Below are 27,740 nucleotides of genomic sequence, written 5' to 3'. Positions count from 1 at the left end.
ATTAAAATCACAGTCACTTCAAATTAGCTCCACCTAGTAACTCTTGGCTAAAAAACTCCTGAATAACTGGAGCGGAAAGCTTCAACTCCTAAATAAATGGCCTGGATTTCAGGGGCACGAGCACCCAGCTGCTCTGAGGGAGGTCAGCTGGAAGAACCATTACTATTTATAAGGCACTTTCACCCTGGGGAGAGGGTGGTGAGCAGGATGTCTCACTAGGTGCTCTGAGAGGATTATTTTTCCCCTCTCAAGTTGTGCCATGCAAAATCCCAGCTCCCTATTAATAGCACCCAGACCGGTAAATAAGCTGTTGCTCGCAGCTGCTGTGAAAGGAGCCCACGGGGGTGCTTAGCTCAGCGAATTTTCCAGAAATCAAGTCACTGAGGGGGAGGAATGCTGTCAGTAAGAGGTGTGTCAGCTCGCTGAGAGGCACAACAAGCACAGGATGCCACGGGACAGCCAGGGATGCTGTCCCACATCCTCTGCTGCGCCGTGTGATGGAGTATGTGGAGGGTGGGATAAACCAGCCAGCGCTGGCTGGAGCTGCTGCTTCACCCCTCCCCATCTCAGGGACCATTTAATAAATGCAAAGGGACAGGGGTATAAATGTAATGCAGGGTTTAAAATCTGAAAGTCCTGGTGGTGGATGGTGGACAAAATGACCTTGAGTGTCTGAGGGATGAAGGCAGCAGGTACAGAGAGGTGGAAGAGGAAAGGGCAGTGCAAAGAGGGGAAGTCTGGCAGAAAAGGGGGAAATAACCTGTTTCTGTGAGAACAGTATACCCATCTCTTACAGGGTTTACAGGCTGCAAACTTCTCCAAAACATCAGAGCCAAACTCCCTCAATTCCCTCTTATGTTCCACTGCTGCTCTAACATCGAACTCACCTAGTAACGCATCCTGAACAGTGGAATTAGGCTTTGGATGCATCCCACCAGAAGAATCCTGGACTTAATTCCCCATCCCCTTCGGAAGAACCCACTGGTCACCAGCCAGCCTCTCCTGGCACTCTGCCCCCGGCATCAAAATGCCAGCACCATCAGCAATTGCTCTAACGAGCCCCAACTCTGACTAAGCTGTGATTCATCCTCCTCTTTTAATGTTTTTTTTTTTATTATTATTTCTTTTTTTTTATATTCTCCAAAGGAAACTTGGAAGGAAAGGACAAGTCACGTTTTTGCCTACGTTCGGTGCAACACGCATCACCTCCTTAGGACACAGCATGGGGGTGCAGTGAGCATGATTCCTGCTGGGATCCGAGTTGCACAGTCCAACTCTGCACCCAGGAACTATTTCCATGGCTAGAATTTGGAAGTGGTGGCTGGGAGCTGTGTGGACATCGCCCTATGGATGCGGCCTTACGTGTGCTCTCTTAATGTCAGGGCAGCTGGATCCAGCAGCAGTTTCCAGTATGGCCTTGGTTTACCATCCTGGAACATGGGCACAAAGTTCACAGAATGACAGAATGGTTTGTTTTGGAAGGGACCTTAAAGATCATGCCATTCCTACCCCCTGCCATGGGCAGGAACACCTTCTACCAGACCAGGCTGCTCCAAGCCCCACCCAGCCTGGACTTGAACACTTCCAGGGATGGGGCATCCACAACTTCTCTGGGCAACCTGTGCCAGGGCCTCACCACCCTCACAGTAAAAATTCATTCATAGTATCTAATTTAAACCTACTCTCATCCAGTTTAAAGCCATTCTGAAGGGTTCCCTAGCCTGGAAGAGACGTTGCAAAAGTCAGGCAGCAGCTGCCCAAATTCTTGTTAGTGCATTAATGACACTTTCTTGCAACAGAGAAAATTATTCCTCTGGGCTGACCGAGGGGTATTTATACAATTTTTTGGAAAAACAAAACAAAACAAAAATGTTGAATTTTGCACTTAAAAAAAGGGGGGGGGGGAGATACTGAAAAAGCCGAGAAAATTGACTGCAATATTTTCGGGGAATTGGAGATTTTCAGAAATGTCAAAGAGGAAAACAACTGTTTGCCCTGTCCTCTCACCAGCTGGATGCTGAGCAGTTTTCACTGCTGATGCCGCTTTCTTTGGAGGGACTTGAAAAAGAGCTGCTGAGGGTCAGGCTCCCGGTGATAAATGGCTGATTTTTATCAGCAAAGGCTGATAAAAATGTTTGGATTTGTAAAGGCAGCTGGAGTTCACGGTCCATTGTGTCTGCAGGTTTCAGCCGCCTTCCTCGCCCTCACAGGTATTTCAATTACAGGAGTAAATAAACAAGGAGCGGAGTGCGAACTGTGCCTGTATCACCAGGATATCACCGCTCCCGCCCCACGTCTCACCCTCACCCTCATCCCGCCCAAGTCCTGATGCCCGGGGTGGGGGGACCACGATAAAATCCTGAATTAATCCCTATAATGGGTCGGGGTGTTTCTGCCACGGAAAAGTGCTTTTTTCTCTCCTCTCGTCTTATCAAGTTGTGTTTTCCTTCCTCATTTCTTGCCTTTCACCTCCCTGCCCTTGTAGTCTCACACTCCTTTTCCTCCTCAACAGCCTCAAACCTGCAGCATCAGCCCCGCTGTTGGGCAAAGAGGAACAGAAACCGGGCAAAGCCTGTTGACTACTCTTTAAGTCTGCAACTGGGAGGGCTGAGTTCTGCCGGGTGCAGGATCCAGGCAGGGCAGACAACATCGTGAGCTTGGGGCTGCTCCAGAGCTGTTCCACCAGGGCAGACGTCTGTTCTCCTGGCTGGGGACAAACCATCCAGCTTTTGAGTCTAGTGCTCTCTCCAGCTGCACCTGATGTGCTCATTAAACATCTTCCTTCCCCGACTGCAAGAAATTCAGCTCGTTGCACACAACGGCCAAGCACTGAGACTCCAGAGGAGCAAGGTTCAGGCTACCACACTCCTTCCTGAGGGTGCAGCTTTTCCCTGAAAATACCCACAAGCAGAGAAGGGGAAAATTCAGGAGGGTGCAGACTCTGACATTGAGAAACAAGTGCTGAGCCCCAGAGGGGGAAATCCCGGCAGAGGCACAGGGCATTGCTCACCCCACGGTATCAGCCCCAGTCAAACATCTCACCCAGAGCTGATCTTGCTTTTCCTGGCAGCCAAGGGGCAGGAAAAGCCAGGAGGGGGTTGCAGAAATGCACAATTCAGCCACACTCATTCCAGGGGACCTGCTTGGTTTTGCTCAGCCCTCTGCACTGAGCTCCCCACATGTTGTCACTGTCACACTCAGCGCAAGACAGAAATTCTTTCAGGGACAGTAAATTCTGCCTGAAGTCAGCCTCTGTTGTGCTATGCCACCAGCCTTGAAAAAAGCAAATTTGTTTTTTAATTTCTTTTAATTTAGAGCCCTTCAAGCAGGAGGACAAGGGTTTGAACTTTGTTTCTTTTGAGTTGTCAGATTTGTGCCTAAACAAGAGGTGTTTGGTTATAATCTGCTCAGTTATAAGAATTAAGTTATTATATAAGAATTAAATTATAAGAGTTATAAGAAAGGGAATGGGAGACTTGCAAATGCATTGCCTGGCTGCGACAAATACGGGGAAGAAGGAAGGATGAGAACCTGGATTCAATCTCAATTCACCAAATTAAAGGCTGAATCATTCAAGGTTCCCTCTGTTGTGCCCAGAGAGAGGTGGTTGCCTCCAAGTGTGCTCAGGTGTTTGAGGGTCCTTTGGAAGACCCAGTAAAGCTCAAGGCCAGAGCTGTGGAGGTGTAAAATGGGTGTCCATTAGACAGGACTGATGACCCCAAAGGAGCCAGACCAATGTTAATATTTAAAATCCCAGTTTCATCTGTAATTTTTTTAGAATTCTATTCTGTAGTTCTCAAAAAAATATAATTTGAAAAAAAAAAAAACGTTCTGAAGCTGCAATATCCATTAGAGCAGGGATGTTTCTCAATGCTCAGAAATGGGTCCAAGAGGGTTGAGCAATGTCCTGTGAAAGTTCTCAACCTTACAAGACTAGTGCAAAGTAAAACTCACTCCATCAATGAGATAAATTATAGAGATAATTGACTCCATGGATTGCAGAGAGGGTAGATTTAGATTTTAATGTGAGGGAGTGAGGCCCTGGCACAGGTGGCCCAGATAAGCTGTGGATGCCCCATCCCTGAAAGTGTCCAAGGCCAGATTGCATGAGCCTTGGAGCAGCCTGGTCTAGTGGAAAGTGTCCCTGCCCATGGCAGGGGTTGGAATGAGATGATTTTTAAGGTCCCTTCCAACCCAAAGCATTCTGTGATTCTGTGAAATATGGTGTTTTAAAAGTGGTTAGAGGGCAAACAGACAGTAAGACACTGGGATATTCCAGTCTCAGGAATCTAAATACTAGTTCCCCTTGCAATGAACTCTGGCTACAAAATTTCAGGCTTGGTTCCAACAGAAAGGGTTGAAGGGTGCAGTTCAGTCACAGAGCCAAAATTCATGTTTTGGCACCATCAGAGCGTCTGAGAAGACAATATTCACATTAGCCTGACACTGGGTTGTGCCTCCTACTCCCAGGTACTTTCAGTTACATGAAAAGAACACTTCCCTGTTTGCCCTGTGATTTTTAAGGAGTGAAATTCCGCACTGAATGTCCTGGGATTTATTTAGGGTGTAAATCCACAGGATGTTGAACTTGACTTTAGGTTACCTCATCCCTAATCAAGATGCCACAACCACCTGTGACATGGCACTGATCCAGCACAAAAATCCTGCTGGTCTGCGAGGAAAGTGTGTTTACAAGGTTACTCCGTCCCAGCTGCCAGGTTAAATATTGCATGTCATAACTTGGCATGTGTTATCACAGTGCCTTCTCTGGGTAAATCAGCAGAAACACAGCCACGTGCTCACACCTGAGCCAGACCTAATTTAGGACTGTCATGGTTTAACCCTGGCTGGAAGCTCAGGCCCACAGCTCACACAGACACTCGCTCACTCCCCGCAGTGAGACAGGCGAGAGTGTTGGAGGGTAAAAGTGAGAAAACTCGTGGGTTGAGATGCACTTTAATAGGTAAAGTGAAAGCCATGTGCACAAGCAAAGCAAAATGAGGAATTGATTCCCCACTTCCCACAGGTGTCAGGTGAACTCCAGGAAAGTAGGGCTCCACCACGTGTAATGGTGACTTGGGAAGAGAAATGCCATCACTCTGAACATCTCCCCTTTCCTCCTCATCCCCCCAGCTTTATGTGCTAAGTATGACACCATATGGTCTGGAATATCCCCAGGCTCAGTCGGGGTCAGGCCTCCAGGCTGTGCTCCCTCCCAACTCCTTGTCCCCCACAGGCTCCTCACTGGTGGGGTAAAGTGAGGAGCAGAAACGCCTTGACACTGTGCAAACCCTGCTGAGCAATAACAAAAACATCTCTATTTTATCCACACTGTTTCGGTCACAAATCCAAAACACAACCTCATATCAGCTATTATGAAGAAAATTAACCTATCCCAACCCAAACCAGCACAGTGCTGCGAAGCGATGCGGCATGTTGAGGATCTGATGGGAAAAACACAGAATTCCAGCCCTCCTTATTTTCACAGAGGTACCCAAAGGCTGAAGTTGGCTGTGTTCATGAAGAACTTTATTCTCAGCCCGGTGATGCAATTGGGGTGCAGCTCTCCAGGTCTCCTGCCTGCAGGGGCTCGGTGATAGATGTGAACCCCCCTCCATGGATGAGTCTCTTCAACCCATTTAGCAGAAGATGATCACCCTCTGAAAACCTCAGCCTGTCATTATCCCATGGACTTTGCTATTGAACTGTTTCCTAACCTCTCATTACCACCCACCTTTCATTAAGACCTGGATCGTTATCTCATCCTTGCAGGTTATTAAATCAAACAATGGCAAAGGCTGTGGCCTTTCTGGGGTTGACTCACCTCATGATGTAACAAGCCCAGGCCAGTGACAACCTCAGCATTGCCATGGTGACCGGGAAGCTCCTAAAAACATTGTAGGCAATGACGTGGTGAAGCCAGATACCCTAGAAATGCTGGGAAACGTCTTCAAAGTAATGCAAAAAAATTCAACATGAAGCTCTGGGAGAGAAAATGTGGTGGTTTGTATTGCTGCTGATCAAGGAGGACATGCTTGTAGGCAGCAGCGGGCACCAGATTAATCATAGCCTGGGAAAAAGGGTAATTTTTTATCTCGGCTCTCAACCCCTGCTGATATCAGTTTGGCTTCTGATACAGGGGCTGTTGAAGCAGCATCCCAGGAGGATCTGCACTGCCTGGGAGGCTCAGATGAAAAGGTTCCCTGAGGAATCCTGAGCAGGGAGGAGGCGATGAAGCTGTTCTGCCTCCATCCACCTCAAAGCTGTGGGTAGTATTTGGGAAGGATTTGTGTCATTTTGGGTATCTACAAGGTGGTCACCTTTGACCACTTCTATGATCCGTGGAGAGAAATGGGCACTCCCAGAGCAATTCACTTGCCCTGCTGTGGGTATTGAATGTAAACCAGGATAAGATGTGTCCTGGAGGAGTTTGTATCCTATGAGCACAGAGAGACGCCCCAGTGTTCTCTGTGTCTAAAACCAATGCACATCTCAGTGCTCTCCAGCACAAGGTGACCTAAAACTCAATTCCTTGTTCAATCCTCCATGTAGGGAGGAAGGGTGAAGCTTTGATGAGGAGCTGCATTTCGAAACCGCGTACGTGCTGAGCATCTTCCCACCCACACCCTCCTGAGCACGTCTGCCATATCCACAACCTGCTTGTCCCTGCTTCCTCACAGGGCTGGGATGATACAGGCAAAGGTTGCTCAACTGTGTCCTACACACCTCAACTCTGGCCCAGAAGAACCACTTTTGGGACCAACACCACTGCTGAAGTTGACCCATTCCCTGGATGAGCCTCCCTAAGGGTTCCCCTCTCCATTGAGCTGATGGAAACCACAAGGCATCCAGAGGTGAGGTGCAAGTGTCCCACTTTTCCAGAGTGTTGCCATGTGCTTTTAAACTTGAGACCTGCAGGCATTGCTTTTAGGAGGTCTGGGAAAGACAACTAAGAGGGAAAGCGTGTGGTCAATGGGCTGAAATTTAGGATAGTAAGGTCTTGGTCTAGTTGAGTTTCCACATCTTTTACTGGAGCTCCTTATACTCAAAGCCTCTCCCAGGTAACCTCCAATTTCCTAACAAGTCTTCTAACCAGTTTTTGGACCCAAATCACTGGAATCAGATCACACAGACTGCTGGAATGCAGAAGTTAAATAATCAGATTTCCTCATCAGGGCTTTCTTAAAATTTTTCCACTTGTAGAGCAAAGATTTTAATGTGTGTAATTCCTAGCAGATGTTTTAATTTGTGTACTTCATTTATTTTTTTTCTATGCCATGGAGACCTGGCTGGGAAAAAAAAAAAGGGCTAAAATTGCCAAAAAATATCTATAGAATTTGTTTCTTCTTTCCCTAATATTTTCCAATCAGACATGAAAAATATTAATGGGAAATTTCTCTGGAATTTTGGGGCAAGCTGAAACAATATGGGGAGCTTATTGCCAACATATTTTCTCAAATGCACTTGTATTTTCCAACACACAACGACAAACTGTTAACAGCTCCTTGGAAAAAAAAAAGAAATGAGCTGAATGTTTAGATTTCTGCCTTGGAGTTTATCATAGGGTAGCAAACCAGTATCTGGGTGCCTGGCAGGGATCATGGGGGAGGATGCTGTGCTTCAGAGCACTTGGGAGTGCTTCAATTTTCTCCCCAAACAACTATGTTCCTTGAGCTGAGAAACAGAGCCAGGAGGGGATGGCACAGGTGGAAGCACATGTTGGCCACGGACTATGACTTGCCCCCAGCGAAGAATGATGGAGAAGGGGGAAAACCACTTTTATTGTGCCTGCTTTAGTGTTTCCAGCAACACCATTCATTGTGGAATCACAGAATGGTTTGGATTGGAAGGGACCTTTAAGATCATCTCATTCCAACCCCCCTACCACAGGCAGGGACACCTTTCACTGGACCAGTTTGCTCAGAGCCTCACCCAACCTGGCCTTGAACACTTCCAGGGATGGAGCATCTGCAACTTCTCTGGGCAATCTGTGCCAGCACAAACTCTGCGTCACAAATAGGGTTCCACTTCTATTTCTCACTCCTTAAAATCCAAACAAATGACGTCAGGAGACATGGGCCCCCTCCATGTGTTCATCCCCACCTGCTCCTCTGCACTGCTCTGATGTGTCCGTGAGTCCTTGCACACTCCCTGTGCTGATGCCCAAGATGATGGCACGGTCAGAGCCAGGGTTTCACATTTCCCAGCCCAGCTGTTTACCCTGCACTCAGCCTGAAAGAAAACAGCTGGAGAGCAGCCTGACTCAACAGGAGATCTGAGAGCCACCCGACTCCCCTGCAGGTTTTCCTGCCAACTTCCCAATAAAAAGAGCCAGGCTCAGGCTCAAGGCATGACCTTCCTTTGCTTCATACTATGCATTTATTACCCAGGTTTGGATAGTCCGAGGTACCTTAATGATGGGCACCTCTCTCCCACTGCTGGGTGAAGGTGCTTTGATGCCTCGTGGATCAGATAGATGGTTGTGCTGAGCCAACAGGAGTTCCAGTCTGCCCCCACGGAGGTTTGCTTGGCAGAGCCCAGAGCACTTCCCAAACATGCCAGCTACGCAACAGCAAGGCCTTGCCACAGTTGTGGCTAAAGGGGCTCTCACAAGCATGGCTTTGGGGTGAAGGCAGGGGTGGTCAGAGGGTCACAGCAGCTGCAGTACCGTATCTGCAAGACATGCTTTCAGCACAGATGCCTTGCATTTCTCCTCCCTGTCCTGCCTTAAACACTGGTGCTCACCCCAGAGCTGACCAGCTAAATACCCTGAAAACCCATCCCATGCAGGGTCAAACCAGCCCTCCATGACTGAACAAGCACAGCTCCCTTGGGCACGTGCAGGAGCACACGCAACCACCTCAATCCCTGGCAGCCTGTGCCGCCGCTGCCGTCGGATGCTGCTCAAAAAATCTGGTCCTTTTGCATTCAGACAGAGTCAGTCATTGGCAGAACAGGGTGACTAAGACTCAGGGCTGGCACACACCAACCTCGTCCCACGTTGCCTGGTCTTGTCTTGTTTGCAGCAGGGCCATTATCTGCCGAGGCCACCCAACCCTGTTGCTGCAAGCACAGCGTGGCAGGACACCCAAAGCCAAGAAAAGGCAGCCTCGAGTCTTCCAAAATTTGGGCTAGTAAAGCCATATCCAAAAAGGAACTCTTCCCTCCCTCATGCCTTCCACCTAATTGCTGCCATTGCAACAGCCATAAATGATTTAGTGGTTTATTAACTTGCTCTTCCATTTATGGTGTTTGACTTGGTCAGTTCTGAGCGGCTCAGCTGCACCCAAAAACTATGAAGAGGGAAAAAAAAGGAAAGGGGAAACATGGCGGCAAAAAGATGTGCTTTCATGTTTAAGAGAAACAAAGGCTTTGCTGACTGTGTTCCCCTGTGTACATGTTCTTCGCAGCTGGCAGGAGGTGAAAATTCATTCCCCGCCTTTGGCAAATCCACCTTGGATAAACAAATAAACACAAAAATCACTGCTGGCAGGTGCCTCTTCTGTCTCGACTCATCCTGGTCAGGTTGGTTCAACAACATGGAGATTTTGCTGGCAAAGCTACTTCTGAGTCCCTTTTTCCATCTCAAAGCCTTGTCCTCAGATGTAATGGGATCCAGCTCTCCAGCTGGGAAATGGACCCAAGCTGGAAAAAAAAACCCAAACCAACTTCTTTTTTTTTTTTCTTTTTTTTCTTTATTTTTTTTTTTTTTCCGAAAGGGAGCTTTGTTTCATGAGCACAGATCCATCCCTGGGGAACTGGTGTTGGCACAAAGGGGACACTATCCCACATTCCTGGGAGTGGAGAGGCCTTATCAGGCTGCCCAGGCCCAAATCACAGCCCCAGCTATATCCTACTGCTCCTGTCAGAAATCCCTTGTTAATAAGGAGGATTTCTAAGAAAATCAGTGAGCAGGAGAAAAAAAACACAGGCCAAATCCTCAAATTTCTGCACCAGTATGTTAGAATTTCCTATTGGCGTCAAGGTGGGATGCTTGCCTCGGTCATACTTGGGATGAAGGTACAAGTTTCCTCCAAATAAATTTATATTGGTGAATAAGAAGCCTTTATTATCCACTTGTGCAGGGTAACCTGGCAGTGCCAATCTGCATTTTTAGGGGCAGAAAAATTCGCCCTCCCAGGCACAGAAATCAGCAGCTCCACCAGCTGCTTAATCCCCACCTTCAAGCCCATGAGCAAGACCCAGTGCAACCCATCCTCCTGCTTCTCCCTCTGCAGAAGCAGCCGGATCATTTTGGCTCTGGAGAGACCAACACTGGGAAGTCACATCCCTCCTTGGGGGTGTCACATCCCTCCTTGGGGGTGTCACATCCCTCCTTGAGGTATCACATTCCTCCTTTGTTCTTGTGGCTGGATCTGCAGCAGGAGACAAGACACCCAGTTTTTCTCCCATTACCACTGGGAGAAAAACACCTCTCATCCTGGTGGGTTACCCCTGTTGTTTATCACGCTCAGCTGTTCTCCAGGCCTCCTGGAAATAGCTGGAAAGCCCAGCAGCACCTCGGCACTGCTCATGCTCCTTTCGCATGTCTCGGAGGAGGTGCAGCTGCTGGGAGAGCCGTGGCAGTGCTGGGTGACAGCCAGCTCGGGAAAGCAGAGCCCGGCCGTGTTTCCTCCCTGCTCCCTGTGTCCATGTGAACGGGGCATGGACAGCCCGTGCGGCTTCCCAGAGCTGGCACGTGCTCCGGCATCCCGGCATCCCCGTCCCTCTCCTGTGTGCCAGCAGCCCGGGCAGGGCCAATAAACTGATAAATAAAAGGGTAAACAAGTTCACCACTCTGCCCTGGAAAAGGCTCTCCCTGCGTCCGGTCGGACAAACAAGCTCCAGAGGCAGCCAAGGTGTTAGGGAGGGAAATAAATCAGCTTGGCTGAAGGGATGCAGGCAATTTAACACCAGCCCTACCGTGTCCCTGCTCAAAGGGGAGCCCAAAGTGGGGCTGGATCTGTGTAAAGACACAACCAGTACCTTCTTTTCCCACTATCGCTTCTCCCCAAACCATTTCACATTTGTCCATCTCAGCTTTCCCACTCTAATAAACTTTTCTAGGGCTGAGCAAAGCTTTCCTGCATTTCCAAATCAAATCAACATCTCTCCAGGTGGGGTTTTAACAGCCTGCTCCTACCTACATGGGTTGATTTAGAAGCTCCATGTTGCACTACAATGGGGTCTGGTCCAGTAACACACACCAAAATATACCTACATGAGACACACACCTCGGGATGCTCTGGCACAGCCAGATTTGGTGCAGAGAGAGCTGGATCTGTGGATAAGAGCAACTAAAGGCGCAGTCACAGCGGCCTCCAGCCCATCTCTGCAACCTCCCATGCCTCAGTTTCCCCTGCTTCAAGGTACAAAGATGGAAACCATCTAGTGAGGAGTGAAGGACTGGGGAAAGAAAGAACAAAAAAGTCTCAGCAGCCAATCTGAAGAAACAGTATGATGTCCCTGGGGATAATATAATAATAATAGTAATAATAATAATAATAAGGGGGGGGGGAAGGAAAGCCCAATTTCAGGGTGTTTTAGCAAGAGGTCGTTATAGAAAATGTAGGGATGTTGGGTTTTCTGGCCTGGATGGTGCTGGTTCCTCAGTACGAGGGAAAGGTACATCTCACTCCAAGCCCTGTGCCTTTGGGAAGAGGTTTAATCTGGGATGGGACATGATGGGCAATACCAAGGAGATGTTTTCAGAATGGGATATATGGGAGAGCACAAAATGAGAGTGATTTTGTGCTCCAGGAAGGAGAAAACTGGGGAATAGTTTCAGCCTGGAAAAGAATGATACAGAGAAATTAATATTTGCTCCTTAGAGCAAAGAATATTTAAGGTACATACAGGAAATGTTGCCCAGGTATTAGGGGAAACTTAATACCTCTTGCAAGGACAAGGAATTCCCCAGGAAAAAACACCAGGGAAATCTGAAGCTGATTGTGTGAGTTTGATCTTGACTCCCAACTGGGGCCAGTCCCCCATCCTCTTTTTCTTTTGTTTGTTTCCAGCCTTAAAATGTGGCTCTGAAGGGGAAAAAAAAAAAGCAGGTGCCCTGCAGAGATGTGTGTGCGTGTGTGCAGGCACGCACCAGGAAAACAGGGATCACACCTTGCTGGCTGCTGGGTTTGGAAATCCTCCCACGTCCCTCCGTGAAAGACCCGCGGTCATCTGATTTAAAGCCTTTGGAGTTGTTTTATGCTGAGATTAATTTCCCCATCGTGGAGGGTGTGTTAGGGAAGGGTTTGGCAGCTGCTCTGCCAGCATGGGCTCGTGGTGGCAAAGGCATGGTGGGATGCCAGGTGGAAAAGCGGCCTGGGGGCTGTTGGTGGTGTGATCCAAGCACTGCAGTGAAGCCCAAGCCAACTCTGGGTGTCTTTCCCATGTGACAAGGCCACTGAGCCCGGTTTTCAGATGGTAGAGGCATTAAAAGCGCCAGGGTCATGCCAGTGCCTGTTTGCCACACAAATACAGCAATGGAGAGTCCTTCTCCATCCCTGCAGAAGGGAGGCAGGACTCCAAAAGGAGGGTTTTTCCTAAAGGTGGGATGCTGGCCCTGGCAAGGCAGGTTGTAGGCATGTCTGCCTGCTCCCAGGTTGGGAGATGAGGATTTGCTATCAGTGACTGCATCTCCACGTGGTTTAGTTCGCAGACTCAGGAAGTCTGAGAGATGGTAACAACAGTTTCTCCCCACCAGATGGTTTCCGTGGAGAGACTGGAGTGCAGAGTGGGCCCCAGTTCACCCACTGGACCTCAAGGGAGCTGCACACCCCTTGTGAGCCTCCTACAACACGTTCTAGTGGAGTGGTGGTTCCACCTGCAGCTGGTGCCAGCAAAGGTTGTCCCACCTTCCCACCACAGCCTGGCATGTCCTGCCCTGCACCAGCACCCCGAGATGTGTTCGGCTCTGCTGCTTGGTTGTGCAAAACCCCATCAGCACCAACGGGAACACAACCACTGGGCGTGGTGAATCCTTAAATCCGCTAAAAACTCTCCATGGCTTGTCAGAAAAGCTAAAGAAAGTGCAATGTCCAAGAGGCAGTGGAGAGGTTGCGCTCACTGGGTGCTTTCTTGGAGCTTTAGGGAGCAGGGAGGTGCTGGGAGGGCTGCAATGGGGGGACAGACACCTGTTCCTTTGGGTTGTTTACTCCTGTTTGGCTCAAGGGGCCAGTCAGGTGAAAGGGGATGAAACAAAACCAAGAGCAAGAAGGAAAATGCCACGGCAAGAAACACTGGCCGGGGGCAAAGCAGGACACGAGGGGATTTCCAACCTTCCAGGAAAGGTGTTCATTGATAACAAGGCGATGGTTTGACTCAGGCACGAGCCGGTGAGTCAGGAGAGCTGGGGCCAGTTCTGCCACACGTTTCCTCCCTGCCCTTTGAGCAGACACCCACGCTGTCACTGTCACCAGGACAGCCCCTATGGGGAGCTGCAGCAGCCAGGACCCCCCTCAAGCAGCTCCTGACTCCACACTTGGCTTCCCTGCATCGTGTGCTTTGCCCATTGGTGCTCATAAATCCTCCCTGGTGCCTCTGATGGGAAATGCTGGATAAAAAGTTTTTCAGGGTTGCCAAAAAAACACGATGACAAGGAGTGGCGTGACCGGCAAAGGCAGCAGCATGTGGGTTTGCAGGGCATTGCCAGCAAGCCAGAAGGCATCCCAAAGTGACAGAATTATCCCTTTCATTACCAAAAAAAGCTGCAGAAAGGCAATTCACCACCCTTAGCTCTAACCACTCTGCAAAAGCAGAGAGTTTCCCATCAGAGAGTGTTAAAATCTGACTCACTGCAGGAGCTGTGATAGCAAGGAAGTGCTTTGCAGAGAAGGGGACAGGCAGCAGGAGTAACAATACCGGGATGTGGCACAGTCCTGCCCTTTCCCTTCATGCTCATGGGCAAACAGCACCTCTGCTCCTGCTAACAAGAGCCTCCTTGATCTCAGCAAGCAGAAATGAGACCAGGAGATGTCGTAACTTCTGCTAACAGAAAATAAAAAGGCTTAATAAAGAGCAGTATTGTTACAGTGACCAGGCTCCTCCCACCACGTGTCTGGAAATCATAGTGCTTGGTGGCAGGAATCACCTCTGGAATGTCATCCCCACCAGGCCCTTTCTCCTGCCAAAACAATCCCCATTATCAGCTTCTCTGCTGTGTAATAACTTCTGCCACCTTTGAATACGAGCTGCTTGCAGGAGATCAGAGAATCACAGAATGGTTTGGTTTGGAAGAGATCTTTAAGATCGTGTAGTTCCAATCCCCTGCCATGGGCAGGGACACCTTCCACTAGACCAGGTTGCTCTAAGCCCCGTCCAACCTGGCCCTGAACACTTCCAGGGATGGAGCAGCCACAACTGAACTTTCATGGGAATTTTTTATGCTGAAGGAATCAGCCCTTATGGAGGTAAGGATGTGGGGAGGAAGGACCCTGGGAAAATTGGGGATGGTTTTCAAACCCACTGCTCCCCTCTGCGTGGGGGGCTCTCAGCTCCTCCAGCCCCTTGCTAGCCCTGAGGTTGTGCTCATCTCAGCTACATGTTGCCGCCTTGGAGACAAGTGTCCAGCTCTCCTTGTGGTCAATGGCCATGGAGAAGTTGCCACTGGGGCTACTGGGCCCATCCATCATCAAAGCAGCCTCCTCTGGGATCTACCCACACATTGCCTCCTGGTGGGACTGGCTCACACTGTACACCTCACTCAGAGGGCTAAGGAAAGGTGAAACCCTTCTCACCCCATGTGACATTTGTGAGGACACCCACTAGATTGTTCTCAGCCTGGGGAGAGATGTTTAATCCAACTCATGTGTGCAGCAACCACGAGGCACCACTGGCTTTCCACTGCCAGCCCAGCAGATGAAGGACAGAGCTCAGATTTCAGCCACAGACCCCTCAGGAGCTCCCTGGACCCCTCTGCTTGTGCTTTATTCAACATCCCTCCTTCTTTTGCCACTGCAAGCTGTGGCTGCTCCTCCAGATACTGTTCAGGACCCCAGCCCTGGTCCACCACATGCCCAAGGCTCTTCTAATCTCCACCTTGCTGTGAGTTCTTGTGTACCCTGCAAAGACAGAGTGCTCAGCACAGTTGGCTGCAGCTGTCCAGGTTGACTCTGCTTGTGGTTGTACCAGTGTTGCACAACCACAGCCAGTGTCCACGTTGGCAAGAGCCCCTTTGCAGAAACACAGTGTTTACCATCATCTCTCCAAACCACAACCCTCATCCATCCAGGCCCAACTCTGACACCAGCATGATCCTCCTTCGCAGTCCCAGAGAAGAGCATCAGCAGCCAAAATCAACATCAACCACTCCAGAATCTGCCCCCTCATCAAGCAGGGCCCTGAGTCCTCTCTCTTGCCCAATTCAAATCATTCAGCACCATTTTTGCTCACAGAATTCCAGCAGTGACATGCACTGGTGACCTGCAATCCAAATGGTGTCCAATGAGTTCTCCATCCAACAGTTGGAAGTCAACCCACACCTTTACATATATCCATAAATGATATATTCACAGCGTCACATGTTTGGTTTCCACTTGCACCAGGCATCTGTCTTGCCCCTGGCAGCTTGACAGTGGCTGTACCCAAACCCTGCGGAGCCAGACCTGGGTCGAGGCAACCTCTGATATCAATCCAGGCTGGGGGATGAAGGGATTGAGAGCAATCCTGCTGAGAAAGACTCAAGAGGTACTGGTGGATGAGAGGCTGGACATGCCCCAGCCGTGTGCTCTGTGTGCTGGGCTCATCCCACAGTGATGCTGGGCAGCAGGTGAGGGGAGGATTCTGCCCCTCCACTCCACTCTCATGGGACCCCACCTGGAGCACTGTGTCCAGCTCTAGGTTCCCCAACATAAGAAGGATGTGGAGCTGCTGGAGCAAGTCCAGAGGAGGCCACGGAGATGCTCAGAGGCTGGTGCACCTCTGCTGTAGAGACAGGCTGAGAAAGCTGGGGTTGTTCAGCCTGGAGAAGAGAAGGCTCCTGGGAGACCTTAGAGCCTCTTCCAGTTTCTAAAGGGAACCTATAAGAAAGATGGGGGCAGATTTTTTAACAGGGTCTGTTGCAGTAGGACAAGGGGTGATGGTTCCAAAGTGAAGGAGAGTTGATCTAGATTAGATATAAGGAAGAAATCTCTTACAATGAGGGTGATGAGGCACTAGCACAGGTTGCCCAGAGAGGTGCCCCATCCCTGAAAGTGTTCAACACCAGGTTGTACTGGACTTTGAGCAGCCTGATCAAGTGCAAGATGTCCTTGCCGTGGTGGGGGGTTTGGAACGAAGTGATGCTTTATGTCCTTTCCAACCCACACTGTTCTGTGCTTCTGTGATCATGCATTCAATCTCTGCTCACTGGCTTTCAGTCTTATCTCCAGTTCCTTCCAGCCAGCAATAAAACCAGGGTTTCATTAGTCCTCTGACAGATGACAAATGTCCCTCTGGCAATATCCTGGCAGCTTATCACCTGCACACTCCCAAGCTTCCCCCCACCAGCTGCAGTAATTAAATCAGATTTTTCAGGAAGGGTACTTTAGGCGAAAGCTCCCAGCACCTCCTGCCAGCTGAGCTGCAGCCCTGGATGGGCCTTTGCCAGGGTTATGGCACTGTTTGGGGACCAGGACTTTCTCCACTTTTTCCCCAGTTGATGCAGCAATGCTGGAAGAAATTAATTCCTGCCCTAAGCATATTCCTTCTGTTGTACTTGGGCATCCCTGCTAGAAATACCTTTCTTTAATATTTGAAACTGCCAAGTGCCTTGAGATGGGCAAATGGCAACTGCTGTACAGACATGAAGTGCAGATCCTGGGGCAATGCCACTGGCTATGATGCTCAAGGAGAAAGGAGGCAACAGAGCCAAGGCAACCAGTATTTTCCACAAACTTGTCGGGGAGACCCAGACAAGTGATGCCAAAGCTGCAAGCAGTGAGAAACTGGCAGAGATAGGGGTGTAGTTTGCGTTTTACTCTGCAGGATACTCCAGTTCCACACACAGGGCTGTGCAAAGAGAGTTTAGATCCTCTGGAATGTTCATCTCAAAGCCTCCCTGTGCCTCAAGCTACCCAGGGTGTGCAGAGCAGCAGCCCTTAGGCAAAGCCTCCTCTTTGCCCCCTGGATCTGGGTGGCAGTGAGCAAGCCCTGGAGTCAGACACTGTTCCCAAAAGGCTCCCAAAGGAAAGGTTCAGCCTCCTTGCCAAGCTGGCTGGAGTCCTATTTTCCTCTGGGAGGATCAAGCACACAGCCTGACTCCAACCCGGCCCAGGCCACCACCTTCAGCAAGGGTTTTTATGCACCAAGTTGAGCTACAAGGAAAATATCTTCATGCTCAATTCTTCAAACTAAGGACATGCACAGCTGGCTCTGGGCAGCTTCTGAAGGGCAGCTCACATAGGCCTGTTCTAGGCTAAGTGAGTCTTTTTGTGAGAAAAGGGGTCCTCAGAGGGTCTCCAACATGAGCTGAGCATGCACGTAGACTCACTTAGGTTGGAAAAACCCCGTAAGATCATCAAGTCGCACCATTAACCCAGCACTGCCAAGTCCACCACTAAACCACATCCCTAAGTGCCACATCTGCATGTCTTTTAAATCCCTCCAGGGATAATGACTCCACTACTGCCCCGTGCAGCCTGTTCCAGGGCTTGACAACCCTTGTGGGGAGGAAATTTTTCCTAAAATACAAAAGCAACGGACAAAACCCATCCACAGTGGCCCCCCTGCCACCTTGGACTTTCTGGAGCTGCAAGTTGATGCACGGAGCTGCCGGCAGCTGCTCTGGCATTTCAAGGTTGACCTCTAGAGGAAGTTTGTGGACAAGCAACGGCTGCGAGGGTGACACAACAACTGCAGAACAGAATTGCCAAGGACTTGGAGATCAGCTGTGCCCCAGGTGTCCAGCAGCGATGACAGGCACAGCACAGTCCCTCAGCAAACGGGTCCTCCCCAGTTCATGGTGTGCTGGGCAGGACTGCATGGAAAAGCATCTATAACTGCAAACCCACCCTGTGTCCCCAAGGGCTGGAGATCTGCCTGTCATTTCTGTCACTGGGATCCCTGCTGAGGCTGCAGCGGGGCCACGGGACCTGCCCTCCAGCATAAGAAGGTCCCCTCCATCTTTCCGTGCTCCCTACCACGGGCTCAGCACTTTTAAAGCCTGACAAGTTCTGCTTTCCTCCCACCGCCCACCCCCCAGCATCTCTCCTTCTGCTCTAAATTAGTCCGTTTATCACCTAAAATTAAATCAAGATCTGCAGTCTACTGCTCTGTCAAGATGCGAGGGTGTGAACCACATCACGCTTCGCTGAGGCTTAAAAGGCGACAGAAATCTCCGCGCCCGAGATAAAGGTTCTGTGAACATCACTGCGGGCAAACTGCCGCACACCCAAAACATCCTCCCCAGCGCGGGCAGAGGTGAGAAAAACAAATCCAGCCCTCTCTCCGCAATTTTCGCTCCCTCCCTGCTGCCCTTTGATGTCATGCCAGCCTCAGAGTGTGACATCTCTGCAGTGTCCCCTCTGCCACTGCCCCGCCAGCCCCAGCACGGCACTGGCTGTCCAATGGTCCAGGGACACCGATCCACTCTGGCAAAGCACCTGTGTGGGATCTGAGCAGCACCTTCTCCCTGTGTCCTTGCCCATCCCAACTTAACCCTGGTTCCCTGGCTTTTCTGTCTCCTGGAGAAGAGTTTTTCCCCTCCCTTTCTCCTCCCAGTAGAGTTGCCAGGACAGGGGACCACCACAAGCACCCCTGCCTGTGCCTCCACCATGCCCGCACATCCCTCCGGGCTGAGGAGGAGGTGACATTAAAGTCTCCTTCACAGCAGCCCGGAAGGGATGTAAAACTCATCCATAGCCCCGTGGGGCAGCACAGGAGCACCCACCAGGGTTTTAGGTCACATAACTGGGTCCTTCTTGCCCACAGTGTCAAGACAGGGGATGGCAAGGGGGAGGTTTCTGTCGCTGCTGGGATGGAGTTTTGGGGAAAAGAGATGGTTTGCTGAGCAGCTCGGAGAGCACCACGGCGTGAAAGAGGCTCGCCCAGGTGAGGTACCCTTCCGAAAAGCCATTTACCTCCCCAGTCTCTCCTCCCGGGCTCCCAGCCCCTCCGCTGAGCACCTCCCAAGGACACAAACGTGCGCAGTTCTCAGCCTGCATCGCCCCAAAACAGCCCCCGGCAACAACCCCTGCCCAGAACCGTCCCACGTCCTTTTGTCCTCAGCCCTTGCGCCACCCAGAGCACCTTGCACCACCCAGTTTATCCCCACGGGCAGGGACAAGACGAAAAGCCCCTCAGCTCGGGGAAGGTGGAGGGGGGACAGTTGGCCTTTGCAGGCTGCACAGAAATACTGCCCCCAAACACAGCGTGGAGGGGTGTCCCTCATCCTCCCCCGAAAGCCAGCGGTGCGGCAAAGCCGGGCACAGCCCGGTGCTCCCATCTCCTCACATCCCTGCCGGGACACGGACCCCAGCCCCAGCCCTGGACAGGTCCTCCCGCCGCTCCGGGGGAGCATCCCGGGGTGTTGCCCCTCCATCCATCCCCTACCTTTGCGGAACGGCATGGGGCAGGGGGAGGCAGGGCTGCGCTCGGACGCCTGGGTTCCGTGGCTGCGGACGCCTTCTCTTAGATATTATATATATATTAAAATATATATGTTTCTTCTGTATTTGTATTTTCTTCCTTCCTCCTCCTTCTTCTCTTAGAAGGAAACGGACATATTTGGGCAAAGCCCGGCAGAAACCCGCGTCATTCGGAGGGTGGCACTGCGGAAAGGAGGAAGTTCTTGCAATTTCAGAGCTTTTAACCCTTCGCTTCCTGGAGGCAGCAGGGCTGGAAGAGAGGTAATAGGGACGGGACAAGGAGATGATGGCCTTAGAAAGGGATGGAAGACGCTGGGAACGGGTTTTTGGGTTGGTCTGTGGTGGATTTTTCCTTGGTGGGACCAGTACAGAACTGAGTGTGATGGATGTGAGTGGGATAATGGAGTTTTAGGCTCCTGCATCACTTCTGCCAATTTCTGAGCTCAGCAGAACACTGATCCCATCTTCTTTGTGGAGGCACTGGAACCAGCTGGGAAAATTCAACTGCTTCCAAAACAAGGGTACCAGAAACACAGATCCCCCTGTTTAGCATCTCCTGTCTGCCCATGTGCAGGCTGGATCACTCAAGGCAGTTGGAAGTTCAGATCCTGCTGTTCTAACCCCCATGCTGAAGATGGGCAAATCCCTCTCTCCCAGGATCATGGGGCTGGGATGAGTCGTGAGCTCAGCCCAGAGTCTTGGAGCACCAATGGGGAGTATTATCACCTGGGACAGTTGTTTATTTTTACTGTGGCTCCTTTACTGCCCTCCCTGGAGGTAGAAATAGGCATTGGTTTGGAGCTAGTTCAAGAGAAACTCTTTGAACTGCACATGACTAGACTCCAGCCTTTCATCTTGGTGGTTAACAGTGATACCACGAGCTCCTTGCTGTGTCTTTGCTCCCTGCAAAACTGTTTTTCCCTCCTGAAGTCACCAAGACTTTCCCCAAACCAGCCCTGTGGTGTTCTAAAGCCTTCCTGCCCATCTCCTACAGCCTCCAGCCCCATCCAGACCACCATGGTGCTCGTGGTGAGCATTCTTCATCCTCTCCAGTGCAGAGTCAGCCAGATTTGGCTTAACTTCCCCTGGAGAAACCTGTTTAAGCCAGTGAGTGAGGAGCATTGCAAAAAAAAAGTGCCCCCCAGGCTATTATGAGAGCTGTGGCTCCAGGGAGGGCAGGGATATCAACATCTTACATGGCATTGCTGCCTCTGCCCTGCTTGGGGAGTGATGCCCACTGCACATGGAAATATTCCTGAGCCCCAGCACCCTGTGAGGGAAAAAAGAACAGAAGATTTGGTGGCATGGGCTGCTGGGCTTCCTTTCAACAACTGGAACCAGTTACAGCAGTTGTTTTTTTTTTCCCCTGCCCCCACAGACACGGTTGGACAGGCTGGAGTTGCATCTGCCCAGGCAACTTGAGCAGGCAACCATTTTCTTGGGGAAAAATCATCCAAAAATGGAATTTTGCGGGACATTTAGTAACCTTAAGTGGCCACAGGCTGGGAAAGTTTAAGGCAGGTGGGTTGGACATCCATGTGCTGCTGCCACACAGCACAGAAGGTAAAGGAGATCTCTTCTTCACTCCAGGTGCTCCAATATCCAGGCAGAAGGGAAGGACACCCCAGCCATGCCCAAGGCCAGGGCAGCATGACCCAGGAGCTCTACTGGTTCACCCTGACTCTAAACCAGTCCTCTGCTTTGGCAAATGAGTGATATTCCTTGGAGTGATGAGCTTTCAAATCCCTATAAAACACAAAAATAGATTTTTACAGTTTTATTACCCAGTATAAATATGGATTAGCAGTTCATCTCCAGGAGAGTATTTCCAGCACATGACTCCAAGGCTTGGCAAAAGAAACAGGATGAAAAATACTCAGGGTTAGACCCAATAATGAACTCGAGTGTCTTATCCACCAAAATACACATTTGGGTGCTCATGTTCCAGTTTGTTGTCCCTAATATTCTGCTCAGTGCCTGCACAGCTTGGAAGGGGCTTAACTCCTTGTGTAGTTTTTTTTCTGCAGCACTAATCTTGCCTGAACCCTGTCACTTCAGCTCCAAAAACTTCCCAGCAGGAGCATTTTAGAGCCTTGCAGGTGTGACCAGGTCCTTTATCAGAGGATGATGGATCAGGTCCCCATTAAGGTGCTTCTGTCACATGGTCCCTGCTCTTGGATTTGCTCCAGTCATTCTGTGCATTGGACCAGAAAGATCTCAAGTGGAACCATCTTTGGTGTCCATTTTCCCTATGGGAAAATTCCAGAAATCAGCTTCCAAGCTCCAGCCAAGGCCATCACAGGAATCAGAGCATCTTGTTGCTTCATTCCCTGTATCAGATACTATTGTTTTTCACCCACAGAAAGCACCTCAGGCATCTCAGTGGTGTCAGGTAGTTTAAATAAAGAGAGAAGACTTCAAACATAGTCTGGGTACTTCTGGTGGATGAGGATCTTCACCCCTTACTGACTGTTCAACAGCTTTCCTGTCTGGGATCTAAAAAGAACAACATAAAAGAACAATAATAATGATAATTAAAAAATTGCTGAGAATCAGGCTGGTCCCAAAAGAAGGTTTAGATTAAACTAAACAAACTATGGTCCAGGACAGTGAAATCAGGGCATCTCCTTTCGGCAGAGCACAAATGCCAGGCTGCACAGTCAGAGAGGGTGGCAGTGGCTCAGCATCACTTGAGGTTTTCAGAAAAGTTGGGCAAACATGGTGGGAAAGGTCTCAGCCAGCACTGATCACGCCCTGGGGCTGAGGGATGGTCCAGATGCTTCTGGAGATCTTCCCAAGTGCTGGTTTCCATGGGAGAGGCACTCGGAGACTCGATGTTTGCCAGTACCTTTCCCAAACGTGTCCTGGAGGAAACTGTCTCCAAAGGACATAAAAGCATAATTTAATGACTATTAATATTTTAGGGGGGTTGTTTAGTTAGAACTGACACAGCAAAGGGTCCTTTTACCTGTCTCCCCAGGCTTAAACCCATATTTTGTAGAAACAGAATGGTTTGGGTTGGAATGGATCTTAAAGACCATCTCATTCCAAACCCCCCACCATGGGCAGGGACGCTTTCCATTATCCCAGGTTGCTCCAAGCCTCATCCAACCTGGCTTTGAACACTTCCAAGGAGGGGGTATCCACAGCTTCTCTGGGCAACCTGTGCCAGTGTCTCACCTCAGAGTGAAGAATTTCTTCCTAATCTGCAATCTAACCCTGCCCTCTGGCAGTTTGAAGCCATTCCCCCTTGTCCCTCACCTCAGAGTGAAGAATTTCTTCCTAATCTGCAGTCTAACCCTGCCCTCTGGCAGTTTGAAGCCATTCCCTGTGTCCTGTCCCTCCATCCCTTGTCCAAAGTCCCTCTCCAGCTCTCCTGGAGCCATTTTAGGCACTGGAAGGGGCTCTCAGGTCTCCCTGGAGCCTTGTCTTCTCCAAGTGAGCAACCCCAGCTCTCCCAGCCTGGCTCCAGAGCAGAGGAGCTCGAGCTGAGATGCAGTGACTGCAGCCCTCAGCTTCATCCTCAACCCCAGAAAAACCTACCTTGGCCAAGATGGAGGTGGAGACTGGATTGGCCTTCCCCACCCTGCACCAGATCCATAGGGATGCACAACCAGGCTTTGTATGGAGGGGCACAGAGATGAGCTCAGCTGCCCAGCATTTCTGCACATACCTGAGGGAAGCTGAGATATCCTTACCCATACAGGGAATAATTGATCTTTATATCAGTGATTGCCCAGCCAGGAAATCGGTATCCACTCTCCTCCCTTTCCAGTCAGTTAGATAATGGGTGGGAGCAGTCTGGGAGACAGGAATGTCAGTGCTTTTCCTGAGCTGGAGCCACGCAGTCATTTCAGCTGAGAATCAGTCACGGGGATCTCCTTCAATACAGGAGTTGTACTCTACAAGCAAATAAGAATGCAAACAGCTCCTTTGAAATATTTATAACATCTTGAATGGCTTGTGTGGCACAAACCCAAGAAAGACAAGGGCGCTCGTAATTGCTGGCTCTGGGTATGTCAGGAGACGTGCTTACATTGATTGATCTGCCTTGCATAATCCTATTTTGTCCTTTTATAGGATGTTTGGGTGCTCGAGCAGGCTGAGAGCTGCTCTTGTGCCTAAGCCAGCCTCCAAGGTGGCACTCCAGTGACCAGGCACTGACAATCACGCTTCCGTTTCCAGCCCATGCCCAAGGTGTTTGCTAATTTTCCCAAGCTGCAGCAGCCAGAGACACCTGGCTGACAAGGAGGTGTTAGGTCATAGGTTGGACTCGATGATCTCAGAGGTCTTTTCCAACCCAGGTGATTCTGTGTAATTCTGTGCATGGTACCCAGCTCCCTTTCCCACAGCAAGCTCTCCCCACATGTTGATCACCAACCTGATTCTTCAGCCTTGCAAATTCAGCAGAAGAGAAAGTTGCAGAGAGGCTCATGGCCTCTCACTGGCAATGGAAATGCTGTTTCTGCTGGGAGAACAGGCAGCACAACCAGGTCATCAGGGCAGGGACTGGGAACAATAAGCTTTTGGAGACTTTGCAGCCAACCTCCCCCCACCACCACTAAAACCTGACCTTGAGAGATTACTTTTATTAACCTCTGGTATTAGAGCTGTCCTCTTCATATCTCAAAGATTAAGTTCTCTATAAAGGTGTGGGGACAAGATTAGATTAGAAAGATACAGGTCAAAGATTTAGGACAAGGGGGAATGGCTTTAAACTGACAGAGGACAAGGTTAGATTGCAGATTAGGAAGAAATTCTTCACTCTGAGGTGAGACACTGGCACAGGTTGCCCAGAGAAGCTGTGGATTCCTCATCCCTGGAAGTGTTGAAAGCCAGGGTGGACAGGGCTTGGAGCAACCTACTGTAGTGGAAGGTGTCTCTGCCCATGGCAGGGGGTTGGAACTGGATGATCTTTAAGATCATCATCCAGCCCAAACCATTCTATGATTCTGTGACCAGGTATTCTTGGTGCCTTGCACAGCTCCTGATCCTGGTCTCCTGTTTTGCACAGTTATCAGCTTTTGGGTTTTGGAGAGGAAGAAGGAACGGGACAGCATTTCCCAGGAGTGGTCTGCAGGCAGTAGTTACTGCAGCTGTCAGGTACAAACCCTCATGGCTTTTCTACAGCTGCCAGCTCCAGCAGGTTTCTAACATGATTTTGCTCTTCCCATGCAGGAAACTCACTCTCCCTTCTCCATTGATTTCCATGGCTTTGAACTGCTACCACATACCCAACCTGGCACTGAAGAGGAAATGTCACATTTGGAGAAACATCTGCATTCTTCTTCTGATGCATCCAGAGCAACAAATAATCAATTTTACTTCACACACTCCAGGCTTGCTCCTTGCCATGGAGTTAACCCCCCCCCATTTTTTTTTAATCAGAAAAAAGAAAAAGTAAGTATTGATTTTATGATGCCAACATCATTACTTTTTAATATAAAAGCTGATAGTAGCCTCAAGTTTCCAGGCTTTTGTATTCCCCAACACTGCAGAAAAAACAGAAACCATCAGGCTTTTGCCCATGAATAAATCAACACACTGGATAGAGATAAATCGAAGTGAAACACTTCTAAATGATCAGGTAGAAATCCAAGTGAAGAAAGGGCAGGAAATACATGACTAGCACTGTGATAGCTGAAGATATTTTCAAAACTTACTTGATTTCCCTATTAGCTGTAAATTCCTGACTTCCTTGGAAGAGCTGAGCCCCTGCAGGAGAACATGATACTTCTGGGACAGCACCTGTGGATGCTACTGTTATGTGGGACGATGTGCAGAGCTGTAACTGGTGTGGTGCAGGGAGAAGGGCTGGCTGCACAATCCTGGTTCTTCCTCTGAAATTTGTGCTTGAAGCAAATCCTCAAATCCCACTTTCAAATTTTGCTTTAAGTCTTTAAATTTTGCTGGGCAAGTGCATCACCCCCTCCTACAAAGAGGGAAGACAAGTTACTGGGAATTGCTCCAGCCCATATCCTCTCCCAGTGATTACTCTCCATCACTACAACTGCACAAACCCAGCACTCTCCCAAAGCAGAAAAACACAAATCCCCACCAGTTTTCCCTTCCCATCCTCCCAAGAGGAGCAGGTGCTGGAAGAGCCTGGTGTGTTTTGCTAGAGTATCATTTGAGTTTTGGTTCACAGTTGCTATACAAGTTTTACAAGTTCAAAGCACTGAAGTCCAAAAATGCTGCCCAGCTTTCTGCCTGGGGCAAAAGGTGGAGAAATCCATGATGAGATGAAGGCCTTTGTCTTGGCAGAACCACATGGATTCCTGAGCTGTTGACTTGCTGCAAGCTCCCAAATGGAGGCCAGAGATCACACCTCAGAGACTGGGAGAGGGAAAACAACTCAGGGGTATGAAGTGGCAAAGATGCTTAAAAAATGCTTTGGCAAAACCCCCCACATTCTTCCTAGGGGAGGAATAAGAATCAGGAGAGAAGAAAGGAAATGGTTCGGCATCTTCCTGGGAAAGATCTTTTTTTCCATACAGCTGACGTTGTCTTGGGCTTCAAGCATGGGATACAACTTGTGGGAGATGGGGAGGAGCACCAGCCTTCAGGTTGCCCAAGCAGGGCAGTGGGATGTCCTGCACAGCCCAGTGGGAGCAGAACAGTGGTCCCCTGTCCCCTGCTGCCCACAGGTACAGGGCTGAGAGTCTGGGGAGTGGTAACACTGTTTGGACATAAGACATAAGGCTGTGCTCTTACATTTCTATACTAACTACAATGAAACGCAACACAAATCCTCGTGCTTTGGGATTTCCCCATTTCCTGATGCTAAAAAGAAAAGGAAAAGAAAGGAAAAGCCATAAAGCTGAAATTATGAGCTCTGCAGGAATCAGAAATCAGAGAAAGCAGGTAAGAGAGGAAACATCTGCAGGAGTATACAGGCTATCCCTTCTCCAATTAATGCAATGTTTCCTTTGGCTTTCATGTGTGTTCTTCCACTGCAGCTTTTCCATCTCAGTGCCCACTTCCCCCCCCATTCAAGCAGGACTTTGCTCACTGAAATGGAAAGCTGTGTTTCCACCTGTGCACAGAAAGCCACAAGCAAGACCCAGCCCTGCCTGACACAGACAGACAGCAAGATCCCTAAAGGAGCACAGCTCACAACGGGATCACATTTGTATTTACTGTCAGCTACTGCACAACTCTGGGTAAGTTACCAAACACAGGCACACAGACAGGGATTTTATCATCCATTTTTCTCTCTTGAGGAACATACGTGGAAGAATTTGTGTTTGCCCAGCTTTCATTCCAGCAGTTATAAGTCCTGCAGACTTTCCAGTAATTTTTTTCTCCTTGCCACTAACTGGACTCAAAAGTATTTTTGCAGTAAAAAGGAGGTAAAATCATGCTGGGCATTCAAGGCAAGTGGGCACATCTATCCCACTGACCTGCTGAAAAAGAAAGGCAACCTTAGCAACCTAAGCACTCATTTAGAAAAAGTTTCAGAGTTCATAGATCCTTTGGTGAGGAGGAGGAGGATCCTTTGCTCCTGACACAAGGCATGAGTATCTATCATTACATCTAGGGCTGCCCAGGGGTTAAAGGCTCTGGAGCTGGCTGGTGTTGTGAGCAACTCATATAATTGCCAAGTTTTGCATCCTTAAAAAATCCTTTCTGAGGCAGGAAATGTCATTAAAGTCCTTTGAGGAAAATGTCCATTTTTCAGCAACCTGGTCTAGTGGAAGGTGTCTTTGCCCAGGGCAGGGGGTTGGAACAAGACAGTCTTTAAGGTCCCTTACAATCCAAACCATTCAATGACTTTATGAGTCAGAACAAGGTAAAGCAGGTGAATTTATCCACTAAACTACATCACAGGTGAAAAACACTTGCTTGAAATGCATTTTTAGGCCAAAGTGGGACAGAGATGAGGTTCACATATTAAACAAACAGTCAAGGGTCATGTGTCCTGCCAGGAGCTGCCTGACCATCTCCAGCTGGGCTTTGCAAACCACTTCTACAGCTGTAACCAGAAGCCAGTGGTGGTGTGTGAGGATAAACCAAACTGATGGGATGATAAAGGCACTGGGATTGCTCTTTAACTGCCTTGCAGCTTGAATAAAATCACAGCATCACAGGGCAAGAGGGAAGTCCTTTATTAGAAGTCCTGTCTACAGGACACATAAAAAAAAATTCCCAAGCCCAGGCACTAATCTCAAATCC

General features: G+C 49.5%; 1 protein-coding gene and 2 long non-coding RNA genes across 3 annotated transcripts in view; 1 reads left to right on the top strand and 2 right to left on the bottom strand.

Annotated features, from left to right (window-relative positions):
• The window catches only part of PFKFB3 (6-phosphofructo-2-kinase/fructose-2,6-biphosphatase 3), a 44,574-nt gene extending 24,880 nt beyond the window's left edge, over positions 1-19,694 (bottom strand). Inside the window, exon 1 of the mRNA XM_051795233.1 lies at positions 19,531-19,694. Coding sequence (XP_051651193.1) covers positions 19,531-19,546 — 16 coding nt within the window. The 5' untranslated portion in view covers positions 19,547-19,694. The remainder of the gene's footprint in view (positions 1-19,530) is intronic.
• Positions 19,695-21,098: 1,404 nt separating this feature from the next.
• LOC127474482 (uncharacterized) lies at positions 21,099-24,068 on the bottom strand. The gene is made up of 3 exons (XR_007905872.1): positions 23,947-24,068; positions 23,239-23,467; positions 21,099-22,061 (listed from the first exon to the last, which is right to left on the bottom strand). It is a non-coding gene; the product is annotated as an uncharacterized LOC127474482 (long non-coding RNA).
• LOC127474481 (uncharacterized) lies at positions 23,937-24,984 on the top strand. Its single transcript, XR_007905871.1, has 3 exons — positions 23,937-24,058; positions 24,528-24,668; positions 24,744-24,984. It is a non-coding gene; the product is annotated as an uncharacterized LOC127474481 (long non-coding RNA).
• The last annotated feature ends 2,756 nt before the right edge of the window (positions 24,985-27,740 follow it).

The sequence above is a fragment of the Manacus candei genome, unplaced genomic scaffold, assembly GCF_025592945.1.
Source record: "Manacus candei isolate 608988 ecotype Guabito, Panama unplaced genomic scaffold, ASM2559294v1 h1tg000042l, whole genome shotgun sequence".
Taxonomy (NCBI): Eukaryota; Metazoa; Chordata; class Aves; order Passeriformes; family Pipridae; genus Manacus; species Manacus candei.
Note: the sequence above shows the minus strand (reverse complement) of the source record. Positions and strands in the feature narration are given on the sequence as shown.